This window comes from Rattus rattus, chromosome 4, assembly GCF_011064425.1.
Source record: "Rattus rattus isolate New Zealand chromosome 4, Rrattus_CSIRO_v1, whole genome shotgun sequence".
Taxonomy (NCBI): Eukaryota; Metazoa; Chordata; class Mammalia; order Rodentia; family Muridae; genus Rattus; species Rattus rattus.
In genome coordinates this window covers 53,775,590-53,793,169 of record NC_046157.1, presented here as the reverse complement: position 1 = coordinate 53,793,169, position 17,580 = coordinate 53,775,590, and the positions used below count along the sequence as shown (strand labels likewise).

General features: G+C 46.6%; 1 protein-coding gene across 1 annotated transcript in view; it reads right to left on the bottom strand.

The window, feature by feature from the left end:
- The window catches only part of Urb1 (URB1 ribosome biogenesis homolog), a 60,411-nt gene extending 43,333 nt beyond the window's left edge, over nucleotides 1–17,078 (bottom strand). The window contains exons 1-8 of the mRNA XM_032900456.1: nucleotides 16,885–17,078; nucleotides 12,871–13,010; nucleotides 11,860–12,011; nucleotides 10,761–10,893; nucleotides 7,352–7,448; nucleotides 5,355–5,440; nucleotides 3,784–3,918; nucleotides 2,725–2,849 (exon numbers count right to left, since the gene is read on the bottom strand). Coding sequence (XP_032756347.1) covers nucleotides 2,725–2,849; nucleotides 3,784–3,918; nucleotides 5,355–5,440; nucleotides 7,352–7,448; nucleotides 10,761–10,893; nucleotides 11,860–12,011; nucleotides 12,871–13,010; nucleotides 16,885–17,026 — 1,010 coding nt within the window. The 5' untranslated portion in view covers nucleotides 17,027–17,078. The remainder of the gene's footprint in view (nucleotides 1–2,724; nucleotides 2,850–3,783; nucleotides 3,919–5,354; nucleotides 5,441–7,351; nucleotides 7,449–10,760; nucleotides 10,894–11,859; nucleotides 12,012–12,870; nucleotides 13,011–16,884) is intronic.
- Nucleotides 17,079–17,580: the final 502 nt, after the last annotated feature.

Genomic DNA, 17,580 nt, shown 5'->3' with positions numbered 1-17,580 from the left:
GAAGTTCAAATACACTGAGCACTGGAGTCACACAACTCCAGGGTATCCCACAGGTATGCCTTGGCCTGAGGGCACACAAGGGGCTCTAATCTCCCTCCTCTGCTTCTGAATGGCTGAAAAGGTCTCTATTTCACCTCACTTGGCAATTGGAGCCCTAGGGAAGGAATCCTATGGGAAAAGAGTCATGGTGTCCCCAAGTAGGCAAAGCATCTTCAAGTATAAAGTCAAGATGAGGAAAGCCAGGCATGGTAGCACATTCCTGAAACTCAAGCTGTTCAGGAGGCTGAAGTGGGAAGATAGTTTTAAGCGTGCAAGCTCTAGACCAGACTGTGCAACAAACAAAAACAAGCAGAAAAACCCTGCTGACATAGAACCTCAAAGGGAAGCACCGACCCAGGATCTCAACAGCTGAAGCTCCTCCAGGGCTCTGTGCTTCATCTGCCCAAAGCATAAGGCTATGTCCACATCTGCTTGACCCTGGGTAGTTGAGCATCCAGATGCAATCATGCTTCGCCATCTGCTCTTGACTGGCTTACTAGGCTGCCATACTATGGGCTACCACCTAGCTTAAAAGTCGTATTTGGCAGTTATAGTCATTTGTCCTCGTCTATAGTCACTTCACTGTCACAACAGCAGTGCTGGGTAGTCACAGAGACACGCCTATCAATCTTAGTCTACTACTTGGCCCTCACAGAAAAGGCTGCCACCCCTTGCTCTATGCTGGCCCCTTGTCTTCAGTGATTACTTAGGGGACAGCAGCCACCATCCTAGACAATGAGGAGTCTCTGCTTGCTCTTCTCACCAATCAGACTGTGAACAAAGAAATAACTGCATGGTGGTGAAAAGCCACAGAAGCCTGCCACACAAGAGAGGGGCTATTTGAGCAACAAGGGTTACCAGGGTGAGCTTCCCTGAAGTGCTGACACTTGTGTGGGAGCAGAAGTAAGGGGGTGAGTGTCATGACTGTTGGGGCCCTGCTTCTAATTCCTCAGTCCTTTCCACTTCGAACAGCACACTGTCCCCTCGGCCCCTAAACACAACACTTAGTATTTGCCAAAGGTTTTAAAACTCCACATTAACTACAGCGTTTTGCAAACTTATAGCACATCAACTGATGCTCTAATGCTTACTAGGTGACCATCTTTTTTGGGGGCGTAGTAATAAAAGGGAAATTGCTTAAAGGCATGTCAGTAACAGATTTCTAACAGTTCTAACATTGTACTGAATTCTAAAACCCTAAGTTGCATTTTAACAGGAAAATTAATTCATTCTGATGAGGAAAAAAAGGTTCCAATTAAGTTTTTAAAAAGTTAGGGCTAGAGATATAGCTCAGCAGTAGGGTACTTGCCTAGAATGCTCAAAGCCCTAGGGCTCGTTCCTACCACACAGAATAAAATAAAAATAAATAGTAAATAAATAGTAAAGGGTGAAGTAAATGTAGTAAATTAATCAGAATAACCTTAAAACAAATCTATACTCATAGGCAGATTTCCCACCATGCCACCATGCTGAAGGTGTCAGTTATGTCCCTGCAGCTGCTCCAGTTAGCAGTTATAAGTAACTGAATTCTTTTGTGTTTGTTTGTTTGTTAAGACAGAGTCTCTTTACTATGTAGCCGAGTCTGTCCTGGAACTTACTATGTAGTCCAGACTAGGCTTGAACTCAAGAGAGCCATCTGCCTCCCAGATGCTGGGATTAAAGACATGCTACCAGGCTAAAGACATACCCAGGCTAAAGTTTTAAAAGAAATGCTATGCAACCAGGAGGAGGGAAATAAAGCACTGAGGAGTAGAAAGCATGCTCATCTTTTATTACTGAATGGAGGTGGGGCAAAACAAATATGGACATATATATTATAGTTATCTGACTACACAAATACATTTAAAAAATTAATTTAAAAAAAGCATTTAAAAAAATGGGGGGAGGGGGGCTGGAGAGATGGCTCAGCGGTTAAGAGCACTGACTGCCCTTTCCCAGGTCCTGAGTTCAATTCCCAACAACCACATGGTGGCTCACAACCATCTGTAATGGGATCTGACTCTCTCTTCTGGTGTCTGAAGAGAGTGATGGTGTACTCACATACATAAAATAAACCTTAAAAAAAAAAAAGCATTTTAAAAAAAATTAATACCATTAGGCTTGGTCCTCCTTTCCTTACTGATAAAATCTTGTACCTGTGAACAAGGAAATACAAACCTCAAAACTCCACTCTGAAGTCCAACCCAGTGGCAGCACGTTGGAGGAGCAGGGGCTGTTTAGCAATTACATCAATCAGCCTTGGAATCAGATTTTTGCACCCAGTGGAACCTCTGCCACTCACAAGGTAAGTGCCTTGGCCTATGGCTACCTTTCTCTTATGTAAAATTGGGCTAACAGAGCTCAGGGTTGCTATAAAGCCTGTGTCAGCAGGGAGCTCTTTCTCTGATCCTGGGACACTATTGTCTTTAAATACACACATGCACTACCTCTCCCTTGGTAAAGGGACCTTTATCTGTGTGCCTGAATTGCATCTGTGAGCCCTCTGTCTCCAAGGGCACTGATAGATACAGACTCTCCAAATCTCCCCTAAATGAGTTCAGCCAGGTCCATGATTCTGACTTGAAGCACTACAATATCCATCATTTAGCTGGTTTCCACTGGACAGTCAGGATGTACCAACCTTTAGGAAACACACACACACACACACAAGCACACACATACATGTTCACAGATCAATGCACTCACCTGCCAGAAGTCCCCAAAGAGGCGTCATAAAAACTAATCCCATGCTTTCGAGAACAGCAGAGGTCTATCAGGAAGTTATGAACGAGGTCCCTCACCATGGCTTTCCCTGCCTCTTCAGCAGACATCTAGAAGGGGTTAATAAACTATCAATTCCAAGGTCCTTAGTGACAGCTACAGAATAAAAACTGGGCAATTATCACTTGATGTTGTAACTAGGGATGTACTTTAAATCAAATACTTGAGATCAATTCAATAGCAAATAAGCAAACCCCAGGCAATAGATATACACTGATCAGGACCAAGGAACACTCCTAAGAAGATTCAGCTTGTACGTTTAAACTTTAAAAGGTTAAAAATGATTTGTCTTGTGCTTTTGAATAAAAGCCCACAATTATGATTGCCTTTGTCGGCTTGTGGGATTCCTGGTGAGGAACATACAACAATGTTTAAAGCAAAAGAACAAGGACAAGATGGAAGGAAGCCAAAGTAGGCTCTCAAGAGGCAATGGCCATCAACTTAGCAGTGACACTGAGCCCAGCCCTTACCAGGCTAGCAGAGCCCACATTCAGAAGCATTCAATGAAAACCAAAATGAAAGCTAGGCTTGCGCCAATGGGAGGGTGCAGCTTTAATTTAGCTCATGAATTAATCACAACATAAGCAAAATGTGAGGTCTTCTGGACAGAATGCTGAAATAAGAAAGTTATACTGCAAAAGCTAGATATCATAAAAAGGAAAAGAGCCAAGGGAGAGGAGGAAGCGGCAGCCCAGAGGAGCCCTACAAACCTACCAGTCAGGTACTGCAGGGCCAGGCAGAGTGCCACTCCACCACGAGATAATTATTTTCTCATTAAAAACAATTACTCATTGTTCCAAGACCAGAATAAAAACCTTACAGGAATTGCATTATACCTGGCAAAGAATTAATTTAACTCTATGAATATAAGTCAGAATAGATCAGATGGTGTTCCCTTAGAGGTCTGAGGCAGGGCTCAGAAGTTTGCCTATCCTGACTGTGAGGGTCACACAAGAACAAAGCTAAGAGAAACCCTGGACTCACCTCCGTACTCTCTGGGTTCTCTGGAACGATATCTGTGATCCCGTTCCAGTTGTAGAGAGCAGCTATATGGTTCAGAAGCTGCCCAGTAAAGAAACGCACCTTCTGGGTTTTTGTGATGTTTTTATTGTGAATCACCTGGATACAGTAAGACAAGAAAGAAAGACGGAAGTCAATCATTTCTATGTTCTACTACTATGAAAGTACGCATGCCAGGAGAAGATAATTTACCAAAGAAAAATAGAAATAGAGACTCTGCTGAATTCCCACGAATCTTAGACTACCCATTTAGTATTTTGGTGTGTTTCTTTTTAAGCCCCTCCTACCTACACCCACAATGCACACTGATCATATTTATTTATGGTTTGGATGTTTCTTTTATTTACACAGTTTAGCTTTGTTAAGAGCATCATTTTGAAGAGCTAAATGCCCTTCTGTGCTCTGACTGGTCCATAACTAATGCCATGGTTCCTGCGGTGTGTGTATTAAGTGATCCCACACTCCGTGTATTCCCTGTAAAGGCACGACCAGCTTCCGGCTACACAGTTTCTTTGTTTTTTGTTTTTTAAGCACATTTCTGTCTAGGGGGCAGACATTGGTTCTTATATATAGGACCTATATCAAGATCTCAGCCCAATCCAGGGCTACCCTGTTACTGTGCTTCAGGAAATTGTATTCCAAATGCATCCTTGGGTGGTTTGAACACATAATACAATGAACCCACCGTAAGTAAGCTCAGGTATAAACATGTAAATGCACACCAGACTCTGATGCAGCATGCCTCGAGGCTCAGCACTTTCTCCAAGAAAGCCCTCACTTCTGCTGCATCTTTGCTAGCTGGGTACTACTGTACTAAGTTCATAGTACTTTAGGTTAAGGGTTTCTCAACCTCTATCCTGGGAGCTGTCCTGAAGGATGTGTTCCAACATTGTTGGTCTCATCCACAAGGGACTAGTGGGACCATCCCACCATGACAATCAAAACTATCTCTTCAGATGTCTTCAAGTGCTCTCCCCTAGAGGAGAATGGGTCAGTCACCCTTAGTGAGAATCGCTGACATAAATAAACACTACCTGATATGTCAGCCATGCTTCTTAGCCTGTTTTAAAGCATTGGATTCTAACTTTTCATTTCAGAGGGTCAGTTTGTTCACTGACCACTGAAAGTATCTGCATATAAAATCCATGATCCTTTTTACCAAGTTTAAAAATGTCTCTTAAGATAACTGAAAAGGGCAGAATATGCAACATGACTCAAATAACACTTGGGCATGTCAGTAAAGAAAGTATCACTTGTAAGTTACAGTCCGAAATACCACAGCTGAGTCCCCATGGACTGCAGGCTGACAGCTTTTCTCTCTCAGTAGCAAAAGGATCAGGCTGCTTGAGCTTTGGGTCTTCCTTAACCCCGCAGCCCCAAAACTAACTCCCCACCAATCCAAAGTGTAAGCCTAAGCAGCTCTTGTCCAAATGACCGCACTATAAGCTGAGTCCTGAAACACCCTGGGCGTGAGGGTGGGGCTGGCCTTCATGCTTTCTCAGAGACATACCAGACACTAGACAGTAGGCATGTACCTTTGTTTTCAGAGTGGACAACAAAATGTTGATAGTAGAAATCTTATCTTCCTTTATGCCTGAGCTGAAAATGCAAGGGATGAACTCTGAAAATAAATGTTGCAAAGAATTAAAGTCAATGGTACTTTCAAATGTAGAGCAAATAACGCCACCCCGATTCAGGTTCTGCACCAATTATACAAGTTTTCAACAGTAAACCGGCTCCATGGCACAGGGAGTCAAGGGCATCTCAAGGTGAAATGACCACGGAGCTCCCCACTTCCTGTTTCCTTATAAGAAGTAAAGGCAACGTGGAGCTGGGAGGATAGGGCATGGCAACAGCCCCTGAAGTCTCTTCCACTTCGACGAGCTCAGAGAAGCTTAGGATGCTCGTGGGTTCTGAACACCACAGTGCAGAGGGCAGCAGTCTGCCCTTCTCTCTGACTCGCCCCTTTCCTCTACCAAGAAGACAGCTACAAACCTAGAGGTGACATGGCAGCTACAGACCTAGAGGTGACATGGCAGAATGCTCAGCAATCAGTCTCACCGGCTCCACACAAGTCTACAAAGTATAAATTTCAAGTCAACCATACTCCTCTACTCAACAGCAAACACCGTGCCATCCGAGTTGACTGCTGGTTTCTGCCACATGCGCTGTCTGATGTTCACGCTGTTCTACACTCACCCACCTGTCACTCACTCACTCACATCAGTGTGCACTGACACCCAGTACCCCACTGGCTCACCTCACCCCCTGCTAATGGTTAGTTGGAGAAAGATGAAGGCTGGTAGTGAGCTTGCCTCCTCACTATTACTTAGTCAGGGATCCAGCCCACGGGATGGTGCTGTTTACATCCATCTCTCTCTACTTCTGACCATGGATTCAGTGTCACCCTTGCCCTTCCTTGCCTTCAGTGTTCCCTAAAATAAGGCAAGCCCAAACAAACCCCTCCATCCATCCTATCCTTAAGTTGCTTCTGTAGGTACCCGTTACAGCAAAAAGAAAAGTCCCTAATGCAGACCTTATGCAAACAGTCTATCTCCTCCTGTCATGCGCTGCCCAACAGCAACGGCGCCCCCACACAGCCCAGCCCAGGCTGACACGTACAGTCTCCTTGCCCTCGCACCCTCACCTGCAGCATGAAGCTCAGTTCCCTGTCCCGGCTGAGGCAGAAGGGTTAGTCACCAGCCACTTAGGCTCCGGTACATGGGGATTCCCCTAAGGACTCAGCCCAGGACATAAGGGTATGACTCTGGACCTCTGACAACTGCCACATGCTACCACAGGATAAAACACTAATGCTCCTAACAATGCTGACAAGCCTTGTTCTAAGGAGGCAGTCACCAGAAGGTGGTCAAACTGAAGCTCCCTGGTGCCTTTGTATCCTGATAACATGGAGTACAGCCATGATGGCCATTAATGTATCTGTCTATGTTACTTATCATGATGCAGGGAATCAAACTCCTTGTTATGTTGGGTAAGTACTATACAACTGAGCTACAGCCAACCCCTTATACTTTTTTTTTTAATGCAATTACTGGGGCTGGAGAGATGACTCAGTGGTTAGGATCAGGAGATCTTCCAGAGGACCCAGGTTTGATTCCCAGCACCCATATTAACAGATTAAAATTGTTTATAACTCCAGTCCCAGGAGATCTGATGCCCTCTTCTGTCCTCTATAGGTGCCACAAGCATGTGGTATATAGATACAAACAGGGAAAACACCCATACACATTAAATAATTAAAAATTAAAAATTAAAAATACAAGTACCAAAGAGAATCAGGGCTGTGAATCTGTGTGCTTTGGAACGAAAGCCATAAAGCTTCCTGTCAGCCACTTGAGGCTGTGCTCAGCATTCCAGATAAGTGCTAGCAGCACACAACTGCTCACAGCCTTGCCCCAAACACCTGCTCTGAGCACTACGGCTAGAGGCTGCAGGCGCTTTTGGAAGAAACACTCGAAGTAGGCTTCTCTGAACTTCACACTTTCCCAAGGGACAAGGGACTCACTCCTACCTTTTATCTCCAGCACTTGCCCTATAGTGTTGTCATCACCTGCAATGAGGAAGGAAAGGGCAAACTGGATGTAGGCCAGCCGTACGTCATGCACTCCCTGTAGGACAAAGGAGACTCACATGTCACATCAGCCATTACAGAAAAGAACACAGAAGGCCCATATGCCTCTCAGATCAGTGCCAACAGCTGCCTGGCCTTACCTCAAGCACTGACTGGCATGTGATTCCTCGTGCTTTACGGAAAGCACATTCTCTCTGCACCCCAGCTCTGTGGGTCTTCTCTGCTTCCTTCTGTCTAAGTCCATTCTCAATGGAAACATATGGCTGAAAACAGCTGTGCCCCTCCCCTGACTTAGGACATAGCTTCTTCAGTTCACTCTGGGACAGGGCCAAAGAACCTTAGCCCTGCTGAAATCCATGCCCTCTTGCTTGCTAATGCAAACAATCTATTGTGTTTTAGAAAAGCCAGAGATAATAGAGACACGGTGCTGCTTTTGATGAGAGGCCAATGCGGTGATATCTGGTTTTTATTAGGAATCGTAAATAAGTTATTACATCACACTGAAAACCAAAGCGCAGATGATGCTTCATGTTACAAAGGCATGGACATCCCAGGACACAGCTTACAGGCACTGGCATGACCGTGGGAGGCGGGCACAAAGGCCATGACTACCAGCCATACTTCTGGAGAAGTCCTGAGCCATCTCATCAGCTCTCCCTCCCAGCGTTAAGATATATTCGTCTCAACACAAGGAAGTGAAGGCCCAGGTCACCACAGCTGCTACAGCGCTGGAACATGTACTCAGAGCCTCCACCACTCAGACGGAAAACCCTTCCAATTCCCAGTTATTCCCGGAGTTGAATGCTTTGCAAGAATTAAGTTAATAGGATAGAAAGCGTGGTCTTGAACTTGGCAAGACCAAGAAGTCAGCATCCCTGCCTTCCAGACCACCCTGGCCCACTTAATAGTAACAGAAGAGGTGGTGGCAGTCATTGTGACTGGTGATGACAATGGCGGTAGGCACGATGGCGAACACTGAATCACTGTCATCTCCTTCAGATCTCGACAGTCATGTGGGTGGGGGCACTCACACTTTGCAAATGAGTTAGAAAAAGACTTCCCCTCCACCACCCTTTCCCCTTCCACTGAAGTAGTCTGGGGCCTAGGATTCTAATCCTCATTTTTGTCACTTTAGAACTTTCTAGACTATGAGTACACAGTAGACCTGGACAAGATCTTCCTGTAACATCTTCCCACAAAGAATGTCTAAATGAAAAGGAATCTGATTACCATCTATTGGTCCCTATCCTAGATCCCCCAACCAACCCCAAATCCAGGTCTGACACACTGCAGAGAAACTAGACTGAGACAAGGGCACCCGCCCTCCTAGGCCAGCACCACAGACCTCCGTCTCCAGACTACCCTTCAAATCACCTCACTCCCACTGAAGACAGCTGTGCCTACTCCTCACTCCTACCCTATGGCCTCACAGGGCTGTCATCCCTCAACTTCTCTAAACTTGTTCTGAAAAGTACTTTCTAAAATAGACTGAAACATTTGGCAAAGCTGATATTTGGCACGAGATTTTAACAATGCTTTCTTTGGCTGCATGAACAGAGACATGATCTACTTTCTTCTAAAACATTAAAATATATTTACAAAACAGAAATGATTCTCCACCTCCAACAATTTCAGGGTATGAAATAAAGAAGGGGAAACTCAAATGCTCGAGATATTTAAAGACACCAACGAACCTATTAACCAAATACAACAAACATATGGACCTTGTTTAGACCCAGGTTTGGACCAAGAGTATAAAATGTTTTTGAGACTGGAAGACCCAAGGACCAAACTGGCTGTCCATGTGAGAAAGTATTAAAGGTGACAGTGTTATAATGCCATTGCGGTTTCATTTTTAAAGATACTCTTCTGCTAAGAGTACATGCTGAAATATTTATACTGAAATATGAGTCTCTTCTGAGACTTGCTGTAAAAGTCAACTGAAATGGTGGGGTGTTAAGTGGGTGAAGGCGGCTGATGCCAGCTAAAGCTGGAACTTGGGGTCCTTGTGCTGCTCTATTTTTAATGCCTCTGACTTTTGAAAAACCTTAATGTCACTGACCACAATATACCTAAGGGAGCTTATGCAGCTCACACAAGAGAAAGTATAAGCACTTGGAGTGGGACAGAGCCTTCCACTTTACAGAGTCCAGGGGTAAAACAGCGCCCCCTGGGATCCTGGGTGGAGCAGCTGCTGTACCCAGGGTTTGGGAGGGAGCCACTAGGGCTTTCCCTCATTGTTCTGGCTGCCTGGGCGGCCTGGATACATCAGACAGCATGGATAACTCTTTTGACTATAAGTGCATTTCATGTTCAAAGCCTTACCCGCTGATAGGAGTCTGTTGATGTGTTAATAAAGTATAGCATCTAAGGAACACTGAGACCTGGACTTTCTTCCCTCAGACACTGCCATCTTTGTAATTCTATAAGCCCTTAATACCAGGCTAGTCTTGAAGAGCCATAAAATTTATGGCATTATTATGAACCCATCAGACTACTTCCTAACAATTAAGAAGTTTAATCGCCAGGCATACTAGGACAAGGGCTAGCCTACTGTTCATTTTTTCACACAGGAGATGCACAGAACAGTCTTCCACTTCAGCCAGGGTGCGATATGAGTACACTGTGCTCTATCCTCAGAGGAAAGCACTCAGGCCTTGGCTGTGCACAGTGTTGAGCACCATTAGGAGTTGATCTGGCACGCAGGAACAGGTGCTATCAAGACCCATGACTGACCCCTGTGCTGGGGGCTTAGACATCTTTGTTGTGTTTTCCTCTCCAGAGCCTTGCCAAACCCAAGTGTTACCTCTAGAGCTACCCATGAACTCCTGCAAGCTCCAGAACTCCAAGCATTCCTGCTCCCATCCTCACTGGTTAGTTCAGTCTCTATCCATTGAAGGCTATAACTGAGAAGCCAACGTCAGTTAGCACAGAGCCCCAGGAGCTTAGAGTTGCAAAGGATTTCCCTAAAGGGGACAGAACGGGAAGAAGAGGACAGGGATGCTGTATAAACTCACAGCTGTGAGGCAGAGAGGGGCTCTCCTATTCACTCGGAAGAGAGCTAGGCCTATCCACTTAGGCCAAGAACAAAGCCTCCGAGACAACCTCATACTAGATAGGCCCAGATCCTCCTCAGAGGTCCGAGTTGTTCAGGTTCTGTTGAGTCACTGGCCCCATCAGAGGCAGACTGGAGGGGATGTGGGGTGAGAGAAAGGCTGCTGCCCTACTCAAAGGCATGGACTTCTGCAGCTGTGTTAGGACCAAGGGAGGGGAGAAGGAAAAATCACCACCAAAGCCTCCCAAAGGAAATGGAGCTGTGGACAACCACGGTGACACTGGGGGTTCTCACCTTTGAATCCCTCTTGGTTACCAGGGCATACAAGGCTTTTTTATTCAAATCAAAACAGCTGCACACATCTCTGGCAGCTTCAGGGCCCTGGGTCACCACAGCAGTCATCAGGTCCAGGCAGGCTCGAGCCATCCTGCATAGGGACAGGAAACCAAGGATCAGGCCCAGGAGCAGCACTGTCAGGGAGCCCAGCACACACCTTGCTGTAGGATTTGCTGCCCAAAACCAGAAATGAGAAAGCCTGAATGTTCCGCTCTTTCAGGTTTCTTTTAAAGCATAACCAAAACTTTAAAAGAAACTAAAAAGCCAAGGAAAGATTATAATACAGAAGTGAAAAAATTATTATTAATATTATTATTATTTGAGACAGATCCACTGTGTATGTAGCTTTGGCTGAAATGGAACTCACTATGTAGAGACCAGGTTGGCCCTGAACTCACAGATGTCTGCTTGCCTTTGCCTCTTGAATTCTGGGATTAAGGTGTGAGCTACCATGCCCAGTACTAAAGACAAAAATTTTATCTCTCAAGTAACCATCAGTGACCCAGCAGCCACATCCAGTCACTGTGTTTTGGGGACATAAAGGACAACTTTAAAGAGGTGTCTCCAAAAGTGCCGTCTTGGCAGCCTTCTTCTCTGAGCTTGCCAGAACTGGTGGCTCCATGCAAGGCACTGTTCTAGACGCTGGAAAATAAGATCCATGATCCTCTGCACACATATTAGGGAAGAAGTCAATAGATATAGACCATGTGTCAAGTGCACAGGTACTGTCTACATGCAGAAAACCAACCAAAGTGGGACATGGAGACAGAAAAGGACAGTAGGATTGTTACCAGCCTGAGGGTCAGTGACGACCATACAGGCCTTTCTTCTGCAAAGTATTGAGGAAGACATAGACCATGACTACTTGAGAAAAGAGCCATCTGGGCAGAACAGGCTATGCAAGTCATGGCTGAGTCCAGGACAGTGGAGAGAGCAGGCTAGAGCAGAAGGACACTTGGTGTAAGAAGTCAGCCATGGTCCCTGTTGGTCCCTGCTGAAAAACCTTGGTAAAAGTCAGCGTAAAGGCTGGTCGCGGGCCTCACGGCAGACGGCTCACCTGTAACCAGATGCATACAGGGATTCACAGAGGAGCTTCATGTGGTTGTTCAGAAGCTTCTTCACAATGTTGGTGCCCACCACGTGGAAATGTGTAAGATCACTGGCTGTCCGCAGTAATATGGCCTCAAAAGCTTGAAATATTAACAGCACCTGCAAAGGCAGAATTGAACCCTGTCAATCATTTCATCCTTGACTTAGCTAGAGTTATGACATTAGCCCTGCCCCAGATCCTGAGCCAAAATAACGAGAGGGAAGTAGGCAAGCGTGTACCAGCCTTACACAGCAAGACCCAGGCTCTGATCTAGAAACAGACAAGAGGCTGCTTAGTTTTACAAGACAAAAGCAAAGGACAAAACTTTGAGCATGAAATTCAGTGCTCTGAAGACATTCAGTTCTACAGCCTTACAAAAGTCCAGTTCCGTATGTGTTCTGCGTCTGTAACACACAGCATTTCCCCGTTAAAGCAAACCTAGTGTACTGTAAGAATCTATAGTCCCGGGGCTGTACTGTGAGAATCTATAATCCCGGGGCTGGAAAGATGGCTCGGCAGCTGTAGAAAGAACTGGCTGCTCTTTCGGAAAACCTGGGTTCAGTTCCCAGCACCCACATGGCAGCTCACAACTGTCTATACCCAAGTTCCAGGGGACTCACTGCCTTCTAGCCTCTGTGGCAACAAGCATGCATATGGTGTGCATATATACATACACACACACACACACACACACACACACACACACACACACACAAATACCGATAAGCAAAACACTCATACACATAAAAATAAATGAATAAACATTTTTTAAAAATCTAATCTTGACTTATGACATTATTTATAAACTATTGAAGAGAAGTTGCATTTCCCACAAAAGCCACAGAAGCAAAGCTCTGGAGTAAGAGATCACTTTCTGAAGGAAGCTGGTACTGACCAAGATATGGACAGCACACCTGGCAAAGCTCACTGCTACACAACACTGACTTCTTGTCATCATGCAAGTAAGAGACAACCTACTTCACTCTCGGGTCGCTTCTCTCCACTCAGGAGCTGGAAAATTTCTGCACACTCCATGGAAATCTTGATGTAGCCCTCGACAACATCGCACATGTCTTCCTGTGGCAGATGCTTGGCAGCAGAGACGAAGGCTTCCAAAGCTGAAACAAGAGTTAGGAGATCAAGGGGACAGTCTCCTCAGAAACCAGGGCAGCTACTACGACAGACACCACACTTTCCTTCTCCAGTGTCTCCCACACACCTCTAATGTACTCAAAGAGGCAAAGAACCCCTGAACTGAGGGTTCATGTTAAGGCTGTAACTCCTACAAAACTATCTGAAGACAGCACTTCTAAGAGACAAGGATGAGTGAGGTCATCAGGTTGATGGCCCAGGTCCATAGGATTGATGTCCTAGTAATAAGGGACACCAGAGAGACCTTGGAAGAGGTGAGGGCACAGCGAGAGACAACTGTGTGAGTTCAGGGAGAGCCTTCATGTACACGGCACTGGGCTCATTCTACCCAGAACTGCAAGAACATAAATGTTTAGCATCTAGTGTGCAGTCTTTAGTTACAGCAGCCCCGGGCAGATGAACCCACGTGTACATTATAAAAACACTCAAATGAGCCCAGTGTAAGAAAGAAGCTGGGGGTGAGTGAACTCCTGCTGCAATCCTGGCTCTGGCCCTAGAAGGGGACTTGATTCTGCAGGTGAGAGCCATAAACTGTTAAGAGCCAACTACGCCTTGGACAGCAGCTCTATGTGGCTGACTCAAGCCGTTCTGTAACATCTGGTCAGGTATGAGGACCAAGGAGCAAGGCCGGGCACTATGAACACATCAAGTAAGGACATACCAATTAAAAACATGTTTGTGGCAAACACCTTGACCTACATCCTAGAGTGGCCACCTATTCGCTCCATGGTGGTGGGCAAATCACTGAACGCTGAGTTCTGATACCTTATCTAGAACATGAGCAGGAGCAGGAACCCACCTAACAGGGCTTATACAAAGTTTAATTCTGGTATTGCATACGGCACAAAGGAAGCCCTTCAAAGCCAGCTGCATTTAGGTGGCATCTGCTCACATTCTGGCCTCTGCTAACCTCGCTAACCTCACAACGCCTTTCCCAACTTCACTTTATAGTGAGGGTAGCATTTCCCCTGCAACTATACTCGCTCCTTAACCATTCTCAAGTGGTGCTGCTGCCCTAGGCACTGCAGCACAGCCTAGAGAAATAGTAAGCAAGGGCCATGGCACCTGAGAGAGGTGGCTCAATGTCACAGTGGCTCTATCCCTCAGGTCTCCAAGAGTCACTCACGATACCTACTCCTCTTCCAGACAGCAAGCTTAGAATCCGAGAAACAGTAAGGCCTGCCACTGCAGAGAGAGTAGTGTTAATACTTTCTTAAAGAAGCACTTGCCACGCTCTAAAACTCTAGGTAGCGCAGGGTACTGTAAAGTGGGAACTGCTGATCCATCATTACACCTGCCAGCTCTACAGCCATCTTTCATTCACTACTGACTGAGCTCTTACCATACAACAGACCTGGGATGTGCTGGTGAATGAACTGGAAACGGTCTCCATCAACACGGTACAACCAATGGAATGCAGAGGTACACAGATATGTATTCTGGACCTACCAGTCACTTAGTAGATACATGCCACACACTAGTGAGTACTTTGAAGACACGAGGGGGAAGAAAAGGTTGTTAAGAGGTTATAACTGTACAATGTGATTTTGACCAGGGCCTGGGGAGGTGTCTCTGTGGTTGCACCTGATGCTAAAAGAATGAGTTGGGGCAGGGTGAGACAGTGCTTCAAGTTATTGATGTGAAAAGTCACAGGCAAGGGGGAACAGGGTGTGAGTAGGTACAAGGGGATGGTATTTGGGATGGGGAGGAGGTCTGAGACAGAGACAAACGAGTAGGAAGGCGAGATGAACTAGTGGGGGACGACTTTGGCTATTAGTAGGATCACAACAAAGAACGCCCTGAGAGGAGTGACATGAGCAGATTGGCAGTTTTAAAGATCACCTCATACTGCATGTATGATGGGATGCAAGGAAACAAATGTAGGGAAAAGACCAAGCCTGGCAGCTCTGGCCATCACCACAGAAAGACTAATGGTGCCTGGATGAGAGTGACCATGGAGACCACCGAGTCAAGGGGTGACTGAGGCACAAGGAGGGCTCTGGAGAAACATTTAGGTGACTGGACCTGCCTGGCACTGCAATGAGGAACAGGTAACATTTAACCAGCACTGGAGAAGGGCAAACATTTTCAAAAACCGGACTTAGGCAGATCCTTGTTGACCTAGAATTCTGACTCACCGATCATCACTTTAATGCTGACACTGGTCAGCTGAGCATCCTCTGCAATTGAACCCCAAAGCTCCTCTCCACTACACCAAGGGAACAGCAGTAGCCACCAAAGATTCCTAACACACACCCACCAATCCATCCTTGATAGCATTTCCATGACAGGAACTCAGTGTGTACCAAGAAGGAGGGAAGGGAGAAAAAAAATTCTGAAATTACATTCAAATAAAAATCTCCAAATTCCCACATTTACCCACGGACTTCAGCTTTGCAACATCCTTCAGTCACTTCACTAATCGTGTGCCCGTCAACCTAGCTGTCCTGAAATGCAGACAGAAGCTTCTCAGGAACCAAGCTAGCTCTCTTCTGCTAGAGAGGCTCCTCTCCCCACACCATTCCACAACTCTTGACAACCTGCTTCCTTGGGGAAGCCTTCTTTGACTTTACAGATCAAGGCCCCAGGCCCCTTAGGCACAATGGACACCAGGCTCCTTTGGAAGACCTTTGACTATGTGACTTTGCTGCTTTCCCAAACTATCAGACTCACAAAGGCAAGACCTGTGCCAGGGTTTATTCACCCATTCTGTCTCTACCTAGCAAATCGAGGCTGTGATTAAATATCAAATAAATGTGCGGGGCGCTAAATTCTGTGCTAACAAAGGCATCCTCTTCCAAGCAAACTACCAAGGCTAGGCACCAAATGTTTAAAAAATAAAAATTGTAAGAAAAGATTAGTTGAGAATACTTTTTGAGTCAGGGTCTCACTACAGTGTTTATAGAGTCCCTTGGTTGTGAGTTAGCCTGGGGTAGTTCAGGGAGACAGACAGCTTACTCTTCTTGGGGCTGTAAACAGTAGCAGTCAGGAGTGCCCTGCCAACACTGACCCTGTCCAGACAGCACCAATTCTATCCTTAATCTTCTAGTAATTCCAGTGCAGGAAGTCAAGGTGTACTTGGTCTGGAACTTGTTAGGTAGATAAGGCTGGCCTCTGACTCACGAGATCCTCCTGCCTCTGCCTCCTTCTCAAGGGCTGGATTAAAGGCATGTACCATCAAGCCCTGTGATAGCTTATTAACTTAGTAATTTTGTTAACCTGAGAGAAATATAGTTCACTGTCTTGTTTTACCACAGCGTCGACGTCGGAACACGGTAACAGGTTCAACTGTGGTTGACAACCAATGTACCCCTTACACGATTATAAGTAGTTGTGACCTGTAGTCACACTCTGCATAGAGTGAAATTAATTAAATTACAGAATCTGGTCCATCTCAGTCACCGGTCCCCGGACAATCCTAGTCACTTGACAAGGAGTGGTAGGTCCTTATGGAACTTGTTACACGTGACATCCGGCTATTATCAGGGTTGACAGTTGGTTTGCAAGTGCCTATGGGAACGGCTACTGACAGCCCACGCAAGCTGTCTCACTGAACCATTCTAGACTAACTCAGAGCCAGGGCTCGGTAAACGCTTGCAGTGTGAACGGGGACAGTTCCTTTACTTTCCTGATAGCCAAGAGGTTTTGGAGGTGTCTAGGGGTCGCTGCCCGGAAGAGAAACGCGTGGCCGCAAAAGCACAGACATGCAGTCCTGGGCACCCTGTACGCTCAATCGTCGGAGCCTCTGTTTTCCCGGAGGCGTGGCTGTGACGGTTACAGCCCCGAAGCTGAGGAGAGGAGTTTGGTTCTGTCTCCTCCCGACCCGCCGCTCTCACTCACCGGGTCCAGGGCCCTGCGCATCCTTCAGCTGGGTCTTGAACCGCACGCCAGTGAACTCCTCTGCTCGAGTTCGCTTGGATGTGCCCGCGGGGGACGCCGCGCCGCCAGGGCTCTCTGAGGCCTTCCTCTTAGGGACCCCCATGGTCCAAACCACCGGCCCAGAAAAACGGCGCCCTCGGAAAACCCACGCGACCGGAAACACTGGCAGCAAGGAAGGGGCGGGACTGGAGGAAAAGGCGGGGCCTGAGAGGGGAAGCCGGTAAAAGAGCCAGTCTTCGGGTGAGAAAGAGCGAAAGGGGTGGGGCCATCTGAAAGGGGCGTGGAGAAGGTAGAACACCTGGGGGCGGGGTCTTTGGGAGGCGTGTCTCTGGGCGGGTTTGGGCGTGGTTTGGTGCCGGGGCGGGGCCTGGAGGGCCTGGGATTTCCCCACCAGCTCTCCGCAAAGAAAAATCACCTCTGGAAAGACTTTCAGGCCCTTAGCTGCTACAATCTAAATCGACTTCTCCTGTCCCAGCGGCGCTGTTGGGGTCCCTGAGCGGGAAGAACTCCCAGATGCTTCCCGAAGGCCACTTCCCGACGACTACTAGAGCAGCACAAAAAGCTCAGATTTTTTAAACTCTCTGGGCACCTTAATTGTGTCCTTTGAACAACTTCATGGGATTAATACTTCCTCATTTCAATCCCCGTGCGTGTAGA